The sequence below is a fragment of the Moschus berezovskii genome, chromosome 11, assembly GCF_049115385.1.
Source record: "Moschus berezovskii isolate FMDL1 chromosome 11, NW_MosBer_1.0, whole genome shotgun sequence".
Lineage (NCBI taxonomy): Eukaryota > Metazoa > Chordata > Mammalia > Artiodactyla > Moschidae > Moschus > Moschus berezovskii.
Window position 1 is genome coordinate 10,122,907 of NC_142470.1, and position 20,756 is coordinate 10,143,662.

General features: G+C 35.8%; 1 protein-coding gene across 3 annotated transcripts in view; it reads right to left on the reverse strand.

The window, feature by feature from the left end:
• The window catches only part of PBX3 (PBX homeobox 3), a 227,916-nt gene that overhangs the window by 56,593 nt on the left and 150,567 nt on the right, over positions 1-20,756 (reverse strand). For all 3 annotated transcript variants that reach the window (XM_055399132.2, XM_055399134.2, XM_055399133.2), the window contains exon 3: positions 9,513-9,754. In XM_055399132.2, coding sequence (XP_055255107.1) covers positions 9,513-9,754 — 242 coding nt within the window. The remainder of the gene's footprint in view (positions 1-9,512; positions 9,755-20,756) is intronic.

Below are 20,756 nucleotides of genomic sequence, written 5' to 3' on the forward strand. Positions count from 1 at the left end.
TTTTCCCCAAATGTGTTTTATTTTTCACATATGAAATTATAATTTTTCTAATAGCCACATAAAAAAATAAAAATTAGGTGCAATTAATTTTAACAATGTGGTGGTAGTTTAGTCACTTAATCGTGTCCAACTCTTTTGCAACCCCGTGGATTGTACCCCGCCAGACTCCTCTGTTCATAGGATTTCCCAGGCAAGAATACTGGATGGGGTTGCCATTTCCTTCTCCAGGGGATCTTCCCAACCCAGGCATCAAACCCTTCCCAACCCTGGTCTCCTGCATTGCAGGCAGATTCTTCACCGCTGAGTCACCAGGGAAGCCCAATTTTAACAACATATTTTATTTAACCCAATATATGAAAAATATTAACATTTCAACACAAAATAGTATCTTTAGAAAACTGCTAATGAGATATGTTCCATTTTTTTTTCACACACTTTGAAACTCAGTATATATTTTACATTTACAAAAGCACATCTCATTCCAGATGAGCTAGATTTCAAGGATTCAACAGCTTTTTATGACTAGTGGCAACCATAGTGGACAGCACAGCTCTGTAACATCTTGTGGACCAACATACTAACAAAAATTCTCTGGGAAATAGTATATTAAGTCATCTTTGATGTTCCTTTTTATTCTTTATACCATAGATTCACATAACCCCACCACCACACCCAGAGAAGGCAGTTTCACTTAGGAATGTCTTGATAAAGCAAGAGAAAGTATTCATTTTATTACATCTCACACTGACTGCATCTTTAACATTCTGTGTGATAAAATGGGAAGAGTACCAAAAGGACTTCAACTGCTTATCAAAGGATGGTTGTTTGAGAAAAAGCTCTTGTGTGATTGTTCAAGTTGTGAGTTGATGTCTCTTTCATGGAATACCATTTTTATTTGAAAGTAAAATCAACAAATTATTTTAATTATTCTGAGTTGGGTATTTGGTAGATATTTTCTCAAAAATGAACCAAGTAAGCTTGTCACATCAAGGAAAATAGCTGACAGTAGTTGTGCCAATGGTGAAATTCTGGAAAGCCTGCATCTACTACCTTGAGCTTGACAGTTTCTAGCAGACTTTCTGATTACTTTGGTGATGATATTAATAAATATGACATTTTGATGTTATATAAGGTGTTAACATTGGAAGATGTACATAACTCAGTGAACCATTATTTTTCAAATGATCAATGCATGATGTTACAAAAATATGTGTAAGTAGAAGATCCATTCAAAGTGTACACTAGACCAACAGATTTTAAAGGAACTGAGTACAAAAAGTTGGTATGATTTCAGACTCATGATAGCTAATATTTAGGCTACTACAACTTGTTAAGTTTTGGTATAATACAAGATAATAATATCCATAAGTATTTTAAAAGGCTATCAATACACCCCTCCCTTTTCCAATAACATATTTGTGTGAGGACAGGTGTTCTTCATATACTTCAACCACAGGAAAGGAGACTGACCACAGAAACACATTTAAGAATCCAGGTGATTTCTATTAAGCCCAACATGACAAAATTTTGCAAAAATGTAAAAGCAATGACATTCTTCTAAATGTTGAAGTGTTTTTTTTTAATGCGATTTTTTAAAAAATATTATATTAAACAGATAATGGTTCATTACTGTTTTTTACATTAATACATACTTTAATTTGTTCTGTTTTAATTTCTATTATAATACATTGATAGATATAATCCACTGAACAAAAGCTCTTAGGAGATCTCCAATAATTTTTAAGAATTCAAGTTCTAAAACCAAAAAGTTTGAGAACTGCTGTACCAGGGTATTTCTAATCTGCACAGGTAACAATGCTAATTCCTACAAATCTAGTTCACACATTATGGCAACGTATGTCTATGACAGAGTTGTATGTCTTGATAGATCATTCAAGTCTCCTGTGTGAGTGATACCGGAGGGTTGTTTTTTTTTTCCAGTTCTTCTCTGACTCTGTTTTTCTCTGGCTGTATTTTAATCTCTCCCAGAATGAATGTCTGCCTATGGTTTCTAAGAAGCAGCCACAGGGTTGTGTTAAAAACAAGGGTTAAAAGCAAAAAGTTTCTGCATCTAAAAACTCATAATTTCCTAAAACATTTGCTGAACATCTCACAACTTATTAAGTGAAGTCATCTATGAATGCAAATGATGATTAGCAATTTGGCAATAGCCCAACATTCACAGAATTCACATAGCTTTTCTTTAAACCAGTAGTTCATACATGATTAATTAGAACATCTCATTTATGTAGTGTGCACTTTAGCTCATTACTCTAAGTAAAATTCGTTAAGTATTTACATTTAGATAATTAAAACTGGGTACACCCTTAAGAAAGATGCATACACTTTAGGCAAAGTGATTTTTTTCCTTTTTACCACTGAAAGTAAATTACAGCCTCATTTACAGCATCATCTGTACCAGTTGCAGAATAGAGCACAGTACTGCCTCATCTCCTCTTCCTTAAAAGGTATACACTTTCTTAAACATGTAAGTGCAGTAAGAATGATCAAATGATCGCAGAGTTGTTTTGAAGGGCCACCAAACCACATACTAGTATCAGTACTGTTTATAACACAAGATGCTCATTTTAAACATTGATCATATCCTCTGTCATACCTACAAGACTATATCCTTAAAATAGACACTGGAAAATTTTTTCATTGCCTTCTTATTTTTCCAAGTGAAATTGTCTGTTAAGAATTTTCTAGTCAATGTCCACAATACAAATGTAGAAACACTTTGGTTAACTAGGAGATTTAGGAAGTGAGTTTTGATTCCTTGAATTTTCTAACTTACAAGTAATGGCAGAAACCTCTTTTTTCTTTTAATCCAGCTGTTGAAAATTATCTAGGATGCATTTTTGTTTACTATGCGACAAAATATATGTTTTGTTTAAAACAGGCATCGTAATAACATACTTAAATCAACATAAACTGGAAGGCTTCATCTGATAAAAAATATTTTCAATCAATTCTTATAATAGCCTTTCTCCTTGCCATTTGTTCCTTTCTCTTTAAAAATTCAAACTAAGTAATATAATTGAGGACTTGAAACATCCGGATTTTTTATAATGCTGTTAATGATATTTATTAAATGTATTTGTTAACTATAAAAGGAGATAATAAAACTATTTCCTCCATATCCATATATATTTGGTTTACAGTCAAAGTTAGTTTTCAGGGTTTTGTTTGTTTCATTGTGGTGGTTTGTTTGATGGTTATTTCAAGATTCAACCCCTTTCTTGCCTGTAAGTTCCCATCACTGAAGAAAAAATGTAAAATCAGACGGTGAGCAAGCATCTATTTTAGAGGAAGTATTAAAATGGTTCATGTTCAGATCTAAAAACTGAATTGGCCTTTTGTAAACATCTAGACAGGCTGACTGCAAACAGATCATAATACTCCCTATTCTAAAAAGTCACTCTTCAAAGAAAGAATAAATCTCTATTAAAAGTTGATGACTCCCAAATTTGCATGCATCAATTTTCTAGATACCTTTATAACCTTGCAAGTAACTCTAGTCAAATATTATAGATTTTGTATTTATGTAATGCTTATAAAATCAACAAATTTTTCTTGTTTCCAAATAAAAGTCAACATTCAAAGATACCTTTTATTTAAGCCAACCAGAATGAGATCAATATGCCTACGAAACAGCTGCAAAGATGAAATACCTGTCGTTCTTCTTTTAATTGGAGCAAAAAAATTGGACACAACTTAGTGACTAAACAACAATAGCTGGTTTACAATGTTGTGTTAGTTTCTGATGTACAGCAGAGTGAATCAGTTATACATATACATACATCCACTCTTTTTAAGATTGTATCATACCTCAACACACCTTAACACAATCACATGGTTTGTGGACCTGTCTCATGAGGGTTTGTGGACCTGTCTCATGAGGGTTTGTAAGGATCATACTATAAAATACATGTTAAGTTAATTGCAGAACCTGGAACATAATTAATGCTTAATAAATGGCAGTTATTATTGATAATAGAAATGGTAATTTTATGAAATTCATATTTTTGTGTGTATTATTCTGCAAGTAAGTTTCTACTCTAATTACCTAACATAGTCTGCCTTCCAATTGCTCAAATAAATACAAACATTGCTTCCCAAAAAATGGGAAAAAAAGAGAGTATTCAAATATAAAACAATTCATTTCATAATCAAGATTGTGGTCAAAGATACATTTGATACATAGAGTCAACAGGCTAGAAACTTAAAGGGAAAAAAGGGAACACTCAAACATTCCTCCCAGCCAAGGAAAAGATCCAGTTTGAAAGCTGACAAAGCAGTAAAACCCTTCTCTTGGAGCAATGAATGACAAAGGCTCGCTTGGGAAACTGAAATATGAAGTTTACATCAGGTAGTATCCTTTTGTCTTTCCTGCTATATTTTTGCTATTAAGAACAAACAGCAAAATGGGATTAGGAGTTTGTGGGTTACACAATCTCGCACGTAATAACATCAGCATTTTAAAATCTGTTTCAAAAAAAAATTCTTTATAAGCAAATATCTTGCCATCAAATACAAACATACAATGCTGTTGAGAGCCTCAAAAAGTACAAGGCCATGCCTTTACACTGGTTTAGGCTGCACATTCATTCTCCCCTCCTTCACAATCCCCTGTAGCCTGGGAGTCCTTATTAGCCAAACAGTGCCTAACTGGTCTTGAGCACATTGAGTGTACCTGCTCAGCTCCAATGTTTTACCTGATTTGAGGTAAATTCAAAAGACATCTGTGAACTCAGAAAGCAGGTTTCCAGATGCTTAGAGAGGATTGAGACCCTTACAACACTTTTGCCTTCAGCAAAAATGTATTTCAATATAATTATAGTAGATAGCTTTCAATATGTCATCTCTATTATAGCAACTGTAAATTATGAAGTGAATTGCTTGTGTACAAGCATTTCTTCTGGTACAAGCAAAGTGGAAGAACTGTACAGGGCATGATATATATCTTTTCCTTTTTATCCCAGAACAAATCTCGAAGTTAAATTTCATTTGCAAAAACCAATGGTATCCATTTCCCTTTGGTAGAGAGGTAGAAGGATCAAGAAGGCCTTCAATTCTTAAAAGCAGGCTTCCCAGGATGCTTGGCTCAAGTTCATTATGAATTCACCTACTCTAATACTTAGGCCTTTAATCATAAGAGCATATTTGAAAGGTAGAATAAAAAGATTTTCCAAAACTTGTAGCTAATCCCATCCCATAGCTCGGGATGGCATATAAACCTCCACTGCCTGGCCATCTTTGAGTCTTATAAATATATGGGGATCCTGTACGCACAAAATAAAACATTTGTTTTTCTCCTCTTAAAAAAAAAAAACAAACTTGTAGCTAATCAACAAGAAGACAAAGAGGCAACCAGGTTTTTCTCCCAGCTAAAGAGGAAGGCAGTGCACCTAAGATGAAAGTATTACAACCCAATCAACTGCAAGCTTTGAAAAATTATCATATTCCTCTTGGGTGTCAGGATCAACAAGAGAAAAGTAAAATAGGCTTGGTTTTCCTTTTAGGGGGTAGTAATATTCAAGATCTAAAGGAGATCAATCCTGGGTGTTCACTGGAAGGACTAATGCTAAAGCTGAAACTCCAATACTTTGGCCACCTCATGCGACAAGCTGATTCACTGGAAAAGAGTCTGATGCTGGGAAGGATTGGGGGCAGGAGGAGAAGGGGACGACAGAGAATGAGATGGCTGGATGGCATCACCAACTCGATGGACATGAGTTTGAGTGAACTCCGGGATTTGGTGATGGACAGGGAGGCCTGGCGTGCTGTGATTCATGGGGTCACAAAGAGTCGGACACGACTGAGCGACTGAACTGAACTGAACAGAATATTCAAGAACCTTACTCTAATATATATTCTATGTCTAATACTTCAAGAGCATCTATAAGTGAATTTAGATCATTATCACTAAGCATCATTACATCTGAGCCTATATAATGTAAACATGTGATCAAAGGACATTTCCTGGAGGTAAAAAAAAAGGACAGGATTTTAAAGCTGAGTCTTGCAGCTTGGATTTAATTTTGCTCTAACTGGAGCTGTAGTCTGTTTAGCTTTGTAAACGTGGCTGTGTTTATAAGGTACTTTAATTTACTGCAGTGGTGGTGTTTGTTAATTTTATGGCAATCTAAATCTAAACAGGCTTCAGATACATTTTCATTACAGCTTCATTGCAAAACACAGTGGAGTAAATAGCTCTGAGATTCCAATGCAGTTTATTTCTTTTAGCAAAAGACTCAACACCGTTTTCCGACAAAGCCTCTCCCTTAACATATATGTTCTTCCTACTTACTATTAAGGTTTCTGTCACTCAAGTACCCATGTTCATGTAATTTTAGGAGGAAAAATATAATCTCTAAGGGATTTTAATAGTTAAGGGATTAACTGTAACTAAATGTAAAGGGATTGAAATAGTTGGGTTTTGCCCTTCTCTACTGTGATTCCATCCCAAATGTAATCCAACATAAGCAAATCAGAGAAAAACTGGGATGTATCTGAATTATTTGCAAATTCTAATTGTTGAAAACAAGATAAGAGACCCAAAATGGAGTCACTGATGCTATGCTCCAAGTCACCCAACCAAGACTACATAATTACAGTTTCAGCCTCTCCTAGGAATGTAATCCTAAACCAATCTGGAATTACTGGGTCAGCATGGGTGAGGTAATCTGCCTGATAGAAACCTACCATGCCCTAAAGAAAGGTGAACTTGCCACAACCAATTCTTTCATTGGTAGTCTAACTTCCTTGTCGTGTTCCTGTCTGCCTACAGGCATCTTTCATTTTGTATAGCTCCTTCTATTTGCTAGATGAGATGCTGACCAATTCATGAATCACTGAATAAAGCCAATAAGATCTTTAAAATCTACTCTGTTGAGTTTTGTTCTTTTATATACACAAGTAGCAGCATAATTCAACAGGAAAGGCAGGCATATTTTCAGAAATGGATTTCAAAGCCCGATTCTGACACTAACTAGGTGTGTGACATTGGATAAATTACTTGAGTTTCATTTTCTCATCTGCAAAGTGGAAATTATAATACCATCATCTGTTTTAGAAATATCATGCCTTCATCTGAACTGATGCCTTCATCTCATTTAGTTCTTCACAGCTCTTCTAGTGACTCCAAAGTAGATCCTTGACAGTTCTATCCCAGATAATGTCCCTGTATCCCAAAAGTTTGAAAAGAAAAGACTATATCTTAGGTCAACTCACTGATCCTAACAAACTTAGGAACCACAGACAGGAGAGCAATAAAAACCAGCCCCAAAGACCACTCAAGATAACTAAATGCTAATGTTATTTCTAAACCAACTCAGAACCTACAGGAGAAAATCTGTAAACTAAATTTCTGTTGAAATCAGTCAACTAGTCATTTTGTTTTATTTGTCCACAATACTGCATAGATTTCATATATCCATTATTTCTTGTGTTAAAAATGAGACAGGAAATATACATTCAATGGTTTTTATTAGGCTACTGAACCTATCTAGAAATAAGATTCATGATTAAATTTTAAAATTCATTATTTCCCAGTCTGATATTTAAAACAAAAATACAAAGAGTAGATTAGTATATGAAGATCTTGTGTGTATATGTGTGTTTTTAAAAGAAACAAAACAAAAACCTTGATGACAATGATTGATGCCAGTTTCACCCAACTTCCAACAGGGCTAAAGGGAGAAAATAAGGAGGCTGGTGTGAAGGAATATGGCAGAAGATAGTAAGGAACCACTTTAATTCCTCAGCTATAAGTACTGGCCAATTGACCCCTAATTTTATAGATCTTTCCATGCAAAGTGACTAGTAGCATTTATTTAGTAGGTATGTACAGATGTATTTAACATAAAGTCATGCAATTAGGGTTATCCTACAAATTAGAGCCGTTTTCTACTGTTAATGCTCAGGGTAACCTTTTCAACCATGACTTACTTTGTTTACTCTCAGTTATTCATATGTCAAATCAGAAAGCTCAATTTTTTAATATACATACACAGGATATTTTTCCAAAATTTTCATTTGCACATCTTCCACGAAAAAGAAAGCCTTTTCAGAAAAAAGACATCTTATAATATTAATTTATATTGTATACTAACATAAAGCTACACAAATCTTTCTACCATTCCTCAAAACACACTCACCTCTGGGACAGAATCCAGCATTTACTTATTAATACCATATTCAGAATATTAGAGAAGGCAATGAAAAAAATAACATATACAACTAAAACTACACAGGGAACTTAGAAGAAAAATCAATATTAAAACTAACCAGGACATCACACTAAGGTCTTTGAACTTTAATAAATGCCTGACTACACAGTGAAGTATCTATGGATGAAACGATATGATGTCTACGACTTATTTTAAAATACTCCCCCCCCAAAAAAAGAGGGGAGATAGAGGGGAGATAGACAAAATAAGATTGACATTGATTTTTACTATTCATCTGGATGATGGGTATCTAGGAGGTTTCTTATTTTAGGGTGAACTCTATAACCAACTATTTATGACCTAAAAACCTGGCAGTTTCATAGGATTCAGCTTAATATTCTCTTTATTAAAAGTACACTTAAACATTTCCATAATAATTTTTTAAAATTACCTTTTAGTGAGAATTCCTCAAACTAAGCAGGTTTTTAGCCTTTAATGAACAACTAAAATATGTTTAAAATGAACCACCAACATTTTACCTTATTTCACTGAATCTAAGACTACCCCATATTTTAGCGTCTCTGGGAAGCATTTTACTATCAATGGCATGTTATACTTCAATGGGGCAATTAACTTTTTCTTGCTGGTGGTACCATACACAATGATACAGCTTAAAACCAAAGATATCTTAGATTCAATGAAGTATGGTTAATATAATTGCTGAGAACAGCATTTTTAATCCATACTTTCTTTCTAATCAGGAATTTAGCACACAATGCCTTGTGTTCTCTTCCCCAGGAAACCTATAATTATATTGGGAGGTCTCCTCAGAGAGAAAGGCCAGAACCTGCTTACTTTGTTAAGTTAGCTCTCTCCCCTCAGTTGGGCATAATCCTCAAGAATTAACTCCTAGGAGGATTCTGGAGCTCACAGCATAGCAGGCAGAGCTCGCTAGGCAAGGTTTCCCCTTAAAATTTGTTATAATAGCTATGAACAAGGCCAGTGCATAAATGTTAATGATCCAGAGCTTTGACGAGCACCAAGCAGTGAGGTTACAGGGGAAGGATGGCTGCAGGTGTGGCTGTAAGGGCATGTAATGTGGGGAATGAGTAAAACTAAAACAAGTAGATGGGATAAAATAGGCTTAGCATCCCCTTAAAATCTCAAAGGGACTTTATTTCATGAATTCAACAGTTCACTTGGATTTCTGCATTGACCTTATTTATTTTGCTCTTTCTATTAACACCTACCCCTCGCAGCCCTCAGAATTAGTTAGCGCGTTCTATTAGAAGAGCAACAGAGGGTTTGTGCAGGACTATAAGAGTGGCGGCTGCTGACCTGTTCATATTTCTCCAGTTCTGTGTGATAGATTTGTCTGATCTGGGTCAATTTGGCTCTGTAATCTGAGTGTTCAATAGAGTTATCTGAAGAACCTCCAGAGGCTGCCGCGGCTGCAGCTGCTGCCGCCGATCCCCCACCTTTCTCAGGACCTGAAACCCCTTCTGCCAAAAGCATATTGTCCAGTCTCATTAGCTGGGGATCGGGAGGGTCCTCCTCCTGGGCTCCTCTGATGCTGAGACCTTCAAGGAAAGAGAGAGACAGAGAGAGAAGAAGCGAGAAACAGGACAAATAGTGTGAGTATTTTATTTATTTGAGTAAATGATCAAACAACATCAGTGCACTACAATTCATGCTGAGAATGTCATTGTTTGCATTTTATCAATAAGTACCAGTAAGTATGAAAATTCTTACTTCTATGAAATGTCTAATATCACTCTTCTCAATATATTTTGATTAGATCCTTGGAAAAAGGTAACCCTGGCTTCTCAGAATATTCTAACACCCAATCTTCCCATGTTTAGATGATTTCAGCAAAAATGGGAAGGGGGTGAAATTTTCAAGATTTTTGACAAAGAAAAAAATAATTTCAAGGATACAAAACAAACCCATCAAAAGGCAGTTATTCTGTTTCTCCATACTGTTGGAAGAACAGAATTTAAAATCCCATAATATATTTAAAAGCTATATCCAAAAATTAGAAAATAAACAGGATTAGATGGGCTTTTCCATCATGTAATTTCAGGGAGAGAAGAAAAATACATACATTATGAGGTAATTAGCTATGCTTTAAATATATATATTATTAAATGAATTTGTTAAGCAATCGCCATCAAACCAGGACACTAAATACAGGATTAAAAATATACCATCAACATGGCAATGCAGTGCTGGGCACAGTAGTCTCAATCTAATTTTGCTTTTAAATCAAGAACTTCCTAAGTGATGCCCAGTCAGCAACCTCATCTGAGTATTCTAGATCACAGCTGACAATTCATAGGTTTAATCAGGTCACATAGGCTTTCTGCCAAGACGTTTTCAACAACACAGAAGACAGAAGTTTTAAAATAATTATCACAGTATAAAAAGCACTGGAGTCATGACAGCTCAAAATCAGCATTTTCATTAATGTGTAACATAATCTAAAATATCCCAGCCCAATTAGCCTCTGTAAATCTGTTTAAAAGCAGGACCCCCACACTAGTCACAGGACATCGTGGGGAAGGAGGGGACGGAAGCTGGCATCCTGCACGTCTGCATTTGGATCTGCCTCGTGCGTCTGTGCCTGTTGTTGTTTACCCACAGTGGCGCACACTCTGTGTCTAGTGTAACTTACATGACAGTAACATCTATAAGCTGCCAAGTACTCAACTGAGCACCAGCTCTGCGATTTGATATGCTAACCTAAAACCACCATCAATTCTCTTTAAGAACAGAATTCATTCCTAGATGCCCTGAATTATACCCACAGCATGACAGAGCTCTTGGTTGTCTTAACTCAAACGCACAACTTTAATTTCCTCCCTCAAAACACTTTAAAGCTGTCACTTTCATTTAAAAATATACTTCAGAATAATTTCAACTGGGTAATAAAACTAACTCACAATAATTTAAAATTATATCTGTTGCCTGTTCTGACGTAAATAAATAAGGGTTGAAAACTACAATATACTAAGACAATAAATTCATTTAAGGAACCAAAAAGTTAGATAATCCTCTTAAATAAGATAAAAATCAGTATCAGCACATTGCTGATAATTAAAGATAGACTAACAGATATTTACTATTTCTTCTAGATCTAAGAGAAACTGCTAAATATTGGCTACATTAGTATTTCTAATTTAGCAGCTTTGATTTTCTTCCCTCCACTTTGCTATATGTTAAAATTTCATGGCCTAGAATTCTTATAGTTCCACATACCAAGTGTTTTGTGCATTTGGCATGAAGTAAGGACTCACTGAGTAATCTCTTATTTGGGGCTCTGTTTCATTTTTATACCATTTGTTGGGGAGTTCCTTAAGTTTCTCCTTTTTAAATTAAATTTTTGCTCATATATTTGTATTTGTTATTTCCTTTTTATATTTATAGCTGCTGATGTTTCTCCTGGAAATGTGGATTTTAATCTACCTTTAAGGTTCTTCCAGGTTTCTAGTTTTCCCCCTGTAGTTATACACCATGGATATTGGTGAGGCTCTTTAATAGTAAATCAACATACATACTCCAAGCTATTACACTCCCCTGAACAGTGTAGCAAACACGAGAAGATGCTCAATGACTAATACACAAGGAAACAGACTATATGGGAGATAGAAGAAGGGAATCTGTCAGGAAGAAATGCGAAGGACAGAAAGTAATCGCCTATGTATGGCACTTACATATACATACCTAAAATGTATGTAAAACCACCAGACCAACAGGAAGCAACCTTAACCTCAGTAACAGTGGACACATATAAAAATAAGTATGCACTTTCAGCTAGCATAACATTCTCCCCTTGCAATGAATCATAACTCTTCTAAAATCATAAGTAAATCAACACAAAGTTCATACTCCTTTGGATCAAAAGGACTAGAGCACTTCACAGTATGGCAATATTAAGGCTATTTATCAAAACACTGAAATCATTTTTGTAACTATACTTGGAAAAGTGAATGGATTTTTTTCTCTATTAATCAAAGTCATGATTACAAAGTTTTAAATAGCAATAATACACAGTTTCCAAAATTATTTTTAATTTTAATATTTCTATTCACTTTCTTACTTTATGTTCAAATGATTATTTTATTCCTCATCCTACCTCCCTCACTGTTACTTAGCTTACCAACCTGCCAAAGTCACACCTTCTGATATGATGGCTTCCAATTCCAACACCCATTCCTCTACACACCTATAAACATCTTAATGAATCTAAATTTGCAAAAGCCAGATGAATCAAACACTGTGATGATCAAAAGATCTTGATATCTTCACAGTGAAACTTGGGAAAACAATAACTAAAAAATTGATCCGTGTTGTCTTTAATCCAAATCATACACAGGGACAGTGGTTTTCAGAGATTTATATAAGTTTTACATCTGGACTCCTTGGTTATCATAGCATTATAAAGTTAAAACAACAACCCCGATTGGAATCTACTTAGAACCATAACATTCATTTCAGTACCTCTAAGATTTAGACAAATCATACAAACAAAGTAAAACATTGTTTAACAATGAACTTGGCTTTGTTATAAGCCGATGGTTTTTGCATATCTTTCAGCAAATCCTAATTAGCTGTCTTTCAACATGCTGTGCACCTGCCCCACAGATAATGGGAGAGAGCATCTGCATAGACAACTGCATTCGGAGGGCAATAAATAAATTACAGGTCAAAATTATTACAAAGCTTTCTCCGAATAAACGCATACCCTTCACAATACTAAGCTGCAGATGTGAGAAGTACCTAAAGCCCACTCAAATGGTATGATTACGGGGCTGTTTGAGTTTAATAATCTGACTGTAATTCAGGCATTTTCAACAGCTCATTAAGGGTTCATTAATATATAGGCGAGCTTTTGAATTATAAATAAGCAGATCAGAAATCAGTGGTGGCTGGATTGGACAGTAGCAGCCTCTCTAACAGAACAACACTGTAACCCAATGAAGGCTTGACCTAAAAGAATGAGTTACAAACACGGGGCACTAACTAAGCTTCGTGGCTCCGTCATTTTAAGGACCAAGCCTACTAGACCATAACTAACCTGTGTTCACCCAGGACTGAAGAATAGCTTCAGACCATGGCTACTTCAAATGTGTTCTACACATGCTCGTGAATTAAGCATAACTAAGATCTAACTTGACAATATTTCCACAAAGAAGACATACACTATCCATAGTAATGATAAAATTATCAGATCATTTTTATTTTGTGAAGAGTATATTTTTCACACTTGCTGAGAAACAACAATCTATTATGGAAACGTGAGTTGTTTGATTATCCCCCTCCATGAGCATATTATAAAAGTAGATCCCAAATTATTCATAAGCTTAGGCCCATGAAATCTGTATAATTTTGTTCTCGATGGACTTGTTCTTGATTCATTCAACTACCACACCACAGTCTTAGCTCAGAGGAAAATGTTTTAGCAAGAGTATTGTGTAAAACAAAGCCAGATCAGATATTTTTAGCAGGCCCTGAGTTCTTGACTGCTTTGAAACCAATGACAATTTAAAAGTAAGAAGCAGGATTGTAGTCTGAAGTTACAAAGATGATTAAAGAAAATACCAACTTTATTTTCTGTTTCCGTTTAAAATGCTTTCTTCATTTTAGAATCAAGTTAGCCACAGTGTGAGAAACATAACCCAAACTGCAGATAAAGAAGAGAGATTAATATAGACGTGTTGCCACTTTTCTTCCCAAACATAAAAAGGTAAAATAATTTTCCACCTGAAATCCATAAGTAAGAAGCAGGTTAAGTATGAAACAGAAGACCTGGAAATGAAATGAAGGTCACAAGCCCTGAAGTTATAAGATCTTATTTGAAACAATTACTTTTTGGTTGTGAAAACCGAAATATAATTTGGAAACAAAGTAAAGAAAGATACTGAAAAAAATCCCTCAAGGCGCCATTATCTAAACTAGATGCAGTATGGGGGTGAGGAGGAAGGCCAGAGCTCTCAGACAAAAAGCAGGTGGACTAGAGATAGGGCTAAGTAGTAGCCAAGCCCAGGTCCAGGGAAAGCAGACCCTTGAGTGGGATCTGACTAGCTAAGAGACATCAACATTAACAACAACAACAACAACAAAAAAAACCCTATGGAATTGTATCAGCACCTCCTAAAGAAAGGTCTGGAATAACATTTACACCTGAATTTCACATTCTCCTTCTTAGGTCTAAAGATGAAACCTGTAATGAAACGGAAGAATCATAATATTTTGTAGATATCAATAGACGCAACTATAAAGACAACTAATTTTTAAGACATTATGAGGAAGTGACAGATGATCTAGTTGTCTATCACGGCCCCATGCCCATCCCACTCCAGCTCCAAGTCTCCTTTGAAGCCAATGTTAGTGTCTAATCCACTGAATATGGCAGTCATATTGCAAGCTAATGTCACTTTCACTCCTATTTAAGGTGACTGTATGGTGTGTGCACGTTTTTCATGTCAGGTATATTAAATATAACACGGCAATGCACTGCACATTTCCACGCCAACCTAGTTGTCACTTTCGCTTGACTCATTCTCTATTGAGGAAAAATGCAGCACTGGGAATTTACAAGGCTTTTCAGTTAAATGGACATAAATCACAGGTTTCATTCAAACCGAATAATCACTGGCCATAAAGAGCTACTTGTCTCTTACCATATATTACAGTGAAGTTCCTGTGAGCAATAATGCAGCCATTCATGGCAAAGAAAAACAGAGCGAGACATTAAGAACTGACATGTAATCCTGTTAGGGCCCTGACGTGGAGAGTGTGGCTGACATTTTTATCATATATGTCCATTTCTATTTGGAAAATCAGAGGAATAAAAATGATTACTTCACTGCCCAAATCTACCTTCCTAAAACAGCCCACTGAGATTTGTTTACATGCTGGGGAACTGCTTACTAGAAATTCATAAATCTAAGATTTTGAAGCATTTCCCCTGATGGTTAAATTGAAGATATGACTAGAAAGATTCCCCATAATGCTTCTCCACACCTCCATTTCCTTCACTTTCAACACATAAACTGTCAATCCATTGCTTTATTTCATTTCACCTTCATTATAAAGCTGTTGGCAGAATGCCTGCTTCTAACATACAGCGCTGATAACTTTTCTCCAAGCACTTGCTGCAAAGTCATCTCACTCAAGAAAGCAGGCAACTGATGACCTTTATTAGAGGGTCGACGGAAAGCCACTAGATGCTATAATGACATTATTAGTATCTTGGTCTGTACAGGTACTAGACTCCTGGGCAGAACCTAGCTGTTCTTTTCCACAGACATACTTTAAATGAGAAGAGTGAAACCATTTAAAGGTATTTCCTCAATCACCAGTGTTTTTCTGTACCAGTATGATTCCCAAGGCTATGACTCTGGCATTTCTGCAGCCTGCCAGCAATGCAAATGGTAATATAGAGGTCACTTATGGATCAATTCTTCTCCCTGGCTATTCCACCGATCCCTACCGCATCACAAACTCAGACTATTTAATTTGCCAGAAATAGAGGAATATTTCACACAAAAGAGTTAAGCTTGAAAAAAATATAATTCAAGCTAAGCCTTTTGCTATTTGGGGCCATCAAAAATATTGATCAATTGATCATACTTACACATTTACCCAGGAGCTGACAAAACTACAATACAATTCATTCATTTGAAAACATTTATTATGCTCCTTACTACTGCAGGAAGGTGTGTTCAATTCTGTGGGAAAGGACATTTTAAAAATCCTTCGTTTTCATTATATTTTCTCTTTACCCTTCAAGTCTATTTTAACCAACTGTTTACATAAAAATCTGAAACTACTGTTGGCTGGCAAAGGCAAATTTTGAAGACTTCCCACTTGCCAATTAGATTTTGCCTCAAGAGACAAGAAAAAGGAGTGAGGCTTGTCACTGTGAAAGTGAAGAGCAGCCAAGATGAAGGAGCAGATGGACTGTGCAATAAAAATGCAGAAAGAAGAGTTACATTTTTAAGGCACTTTTTTGTTAAATGGAGCTGCATCTTGTTGGAGCGCTTGATATATAAGCACTGTCAGCTACAGAAGAAGAGAACAGGGCTAGGGCAAGATATGAAGTATGCTGTGCTTGCATGAGACAGTGAGAAAAGATAAAAAAAAAAAAAAAACAGGCCATGTTTCTCACACATATTAGCACAAAGGGTTACCTGTGTGCTGTTCTTAAAGAAAATTATTACAAGTGGTGGAAAAAAAGAAACGGCCATTTTCTTTTTATCTAAAGGGATAGATATTCAAACAAAATGCTCTACTGAGGAGATGCTCAGGATTGGTAAATGACAGGTGAATTTGAAAGGGAAAAAACCCCAGCACTGTACAAAGGAAAAGCAATGAGTTTCAGGACCTAAGTGGAGGAAAAGAATTATAATAACACTGGCTTTAATACCTACTGGTCTTTATGATTAGCTATTCAGTGCGGTTACCAGTGATCTAATGAGCCAATGATCTTTTCAAATTTACCATATGCCCGGGGTCTCCTCACTAGAAAATGTTAGGGGCTCACATTTGGACTTCCATAGAAATTAATTAGTCCTCTTCTGTTACATATTTTCCCAAGACTTTCCAGTGTTTGTCACACAAACTTTTACTGCAGTCCTTTCTTATCCCACATTCCCACATTCTGTTCCCTTGCTTTTTTCCCCTAAAGAACGCAATCGCCATGGCACTTTCATTTCCTGTCTTGTCAGTTAAGATCACTGCCATGCTGTGAATGGGATAACATTACACCATGGCGCCTGCTCCCTCTAACACGGAGGGCATCATGTGTGTTGCACCACACAGCTGCTTCCTCCCTTACTCCATTTTCTCGAAGACCAAATCTTCCAGACTTTGATAAGTTCCTCCCACACCCAGTTCACCCACAATCAAAACGTTCCTGCCGAGAAGCAAATGTTTTCTGACTTTTTGTTGCTTACGTAGGTGCCTTTAACTTCTTATTTTACAGTTGTTAATGTGATCATCCAAAAACACTGTCAGACTAAAAGCTTCTCTATATTAAAATCTCAGTATGTATTAAGCATATTCAGTTCAGTTCAGTTCAGTCACTCAGTCGTGTCCGACTCTTTGCGACCCCATGAATCACAGCACGCCAGGCCTCCCTGTCCATCACTAACTCCCGGAGTTCACTTAAACTCATGTCCATCGAGTCGGTGATGCCATCCAGCTATCTCATTCTCTGTTGTCCCCGTCTCCTCCCACCCCCAATCCCTCCCAGCATCAGAGTCTTTTCCAGTGAGTCAACTCGTCGCATGAGGTGGCCAAAGTATTGGAGTTTCAGTTTTAGCATCAGTCCTTCCAATGAACACCCAGGCTTGATCTCCTTTAGAATGGACTGGTTGGCTCTCCTCGCCGTCTTTGAAGTTTGGTTTGTAGTATGCTTAATATACTACATAGCAATACTACATACTACAAACCAAACTTCAAAAACAGTAAGCAACTTGCTCAAGATCATATGGTTAGTAAATGTGAAAACAATTATTTCAATACAGGACTGTCTTCCTCTAAGTCCAGGGTCCCACTAGAGAAGTAAGTTATAATACTGAATTTGAAGTTCACTATGCAACTACAGTACAAATGAGCTGCACTACTGGGAGCATACAGGCTTTACTGGTGGCTCAGCAGTAAAGAATCCACCTGCAAGGCAAGAGACATGGATTCAATCCCTGGGTCAGGAAGATTCCCTGGAGAAGAGCATGGTAACCCACTCCAGTATTCTTGTCTGGAGAATCCCCATGGGCAGAGGAGCCTGGCAGGCTACAGTCCATAGGGTCGCAAAGAGTCAGACACAACTAAAATGACTTAGCATGTACGCACGTGCTGGAGAATATACTAAACTGGAGAATATGAAGTCGGACTAGCCTGAATTCAAATTCTAATTTGATGGCTTATTAACCATGAGACTGTAGGTGAGTCCTCCTCATTCTCTATAGAGACCACCACCAACTCAAAGAAACATTGTGAGGTTTAAATGTTATAAAATATGTAAAATGTCTAAAACAGTACTTGGCATATAATCATTACTTTAAAAAATAATAGTGGTATTCACTTTAAATCATAGAGACTGAAAGTTGTTTTATTATAATTCTACATTTCCCAAAGTCAGAGAACTAGTCGCAGCATCCCTTAGTATCATCTGTGAAAATGAAAATGAAACATTATCAAGAGCTTGCTATGGATAGAAAAACTACGGAAGTTTTGCAGTCTTAAAATGTAATCGGAAACAAATCTGTCCTACAATTAAAACTTCTATCTGATTCCTGACAATGCTCCTTACATGGTCAAATCTGATTTGTCTGGTTTCTTTCTTTCTATTTACCAAAATTTCTTTGCCATAGATTGTGCTGCCGATTATTTTTGTAACATATTTTAATAATATGTAGTAGTATTGCTTTTCCTTTCTCAGTGTTTATGACCTAAGTGTCTATTTTCTTCCTTTGTTCTTTCACGGTACTTTTATTCTCATATCACTTCCAGCAGTAGAACAGCACTTTGATATATGCTCACGATGAAACACTTATGATAGCTGCTCATTATTAGTGGTCTCTGACCACATGTTTCAAATAAGCTCAGAAATCTAGAGAATGGCCAAGTACAGAAGACCATGTGGAAAGTAAATGGTGGGTTTTTTTTTTTAATTTGGTTCTGAAATAAGGACTGTTTTCTTCCTGTGAATGTATTCATTATCATGTTATAAATGGCTACACAGTGTTTTGTTAAAATTAGACCAAAGCTAGGCATCTTCTCAATTAGTATTTCGGAAATCTTTAATCGAATATTTCACAGATCAAATGTGTGGTATTTTTTTACAAAAACAATACATAAATCCACATGTGATACAAAAATTTTGGTGTCCCACTGGGGACAAAAGTGGTACCATTTTGGAAAAATGGTACTTTTTTCATTATTTTTTTCAAATGAAAATAGTAGACCACTATTGAATTTAAAAATACATAGTACACTGAGTTGTGTACTTCAAGGTGATCAGTAAATGTCATTAATATATACCTCATGGCAATTAAGAATCCTGCCTCTATCAGATAATTAATCTCATGCTTATCTTTGTATTCCTTTCCTTTGCCTCTGCTGCAGCCATCTTTTTTCCCTTTTCTCTAAAATGTTCAAAAGCGAATATATAAATTACAGTCAGCTGACTTCATTATGAATAGCAAATATTAACTGGTTCCCTTTTTTCCTTCACAGAAAGGAATGTACACTTTATTGCTTTTGTAATACCAAATTATCCTGATGTACTGGCACTGCTCAAAATAGCATGCTAGTAAATACGGCACGGGGGTCATTGACATTCCCAGTACATTCCAATGTAACAGCACAGCATAAAGTTTTATCTGTATTATTATAAAGGACACAGACTGAGTTTTATTGAAAGGGCTTTGTGAAGCATGGCATGATTATAGGAAACATGAACTTAACTACGCTTTCCACATGATTTTACTTTTAAGTGTGCTAGCTCTTTAATATAAACACAGCATCTAATTAATGACTGAAGATGGCTTCTATATTTTCATGTAATATTCAGCTGCTTGCATCTCTCTTAAGGAGTTTACATTTTGCTATAAGTGCTGTAGATGCTTCAGTCAACAGTGGACTTCGAAAAGGATATTTGTGCTTCTCATGGTCGTAGCACATCCATCACTCTATTCCATTAAAAACCATGTAAGTGTCTGAAAAGCACGACCACCCACATGGCATGCAGAGGACAATGGCAGAGAAGCTTGAGAACATCTTCCAGGCAGCAAATCACACAAACAAGACCTCTATGTTAATAATGCATTCATTTACTTATAAATAAAGGAACATTCTTAAACACGAATTAACCAAAAAAGTGGCTGGCTTGGCTAATAAAACAAAACATTATACTGCAAATTTACTGATAATTTTCTCATAAACCATCTATTTACTAGTGACCTAGAAGTAAAAGCTTAGCTGTTAAAAAAATCTATCTATATATCATTAACTCTTTAAGCAAATAACATGATAATAACAAATAACAAAAATACCCAGATATTCTTCAGAAACACTTGACTTTCCAAAGTATATTCTAGATTTTGAAACTATAGTGATTTAATCCCCCTCTAACAAGAAATTAATGTGAATCAAATTCACTACAAAGACATATCAAAATTAAGGTAGTTTGAAAATTACAGCAATTAAATGCAGCATTGCTCATTAAAACAATTAAAAATATTTCCCCTCCGGAGATTAAAATTTTTTTTCCAGTTTAGGGGTATTGGGGGCATAAAGAATGAGATGGAGCACACACAAACAGGCATATAAACAATTAATTAGGAAAGCCAATTTAAGGAGAATGAGCATTAAGATCCTTTTGAAAACCACCATATCATAATTACAGTCAGTTTCTCCCCCAGTTGCTTAGAGGGCAATGTGTAAATGTACATTTCCCCCCATTGCCTACTTATGAAAAAAAATGTTCATTATTCAACCCTCTTTTCTGAAGAGGAAATATGTATGCATTAATATAAATATGATTATAGATTTTTATTAACAGCATACCAATTT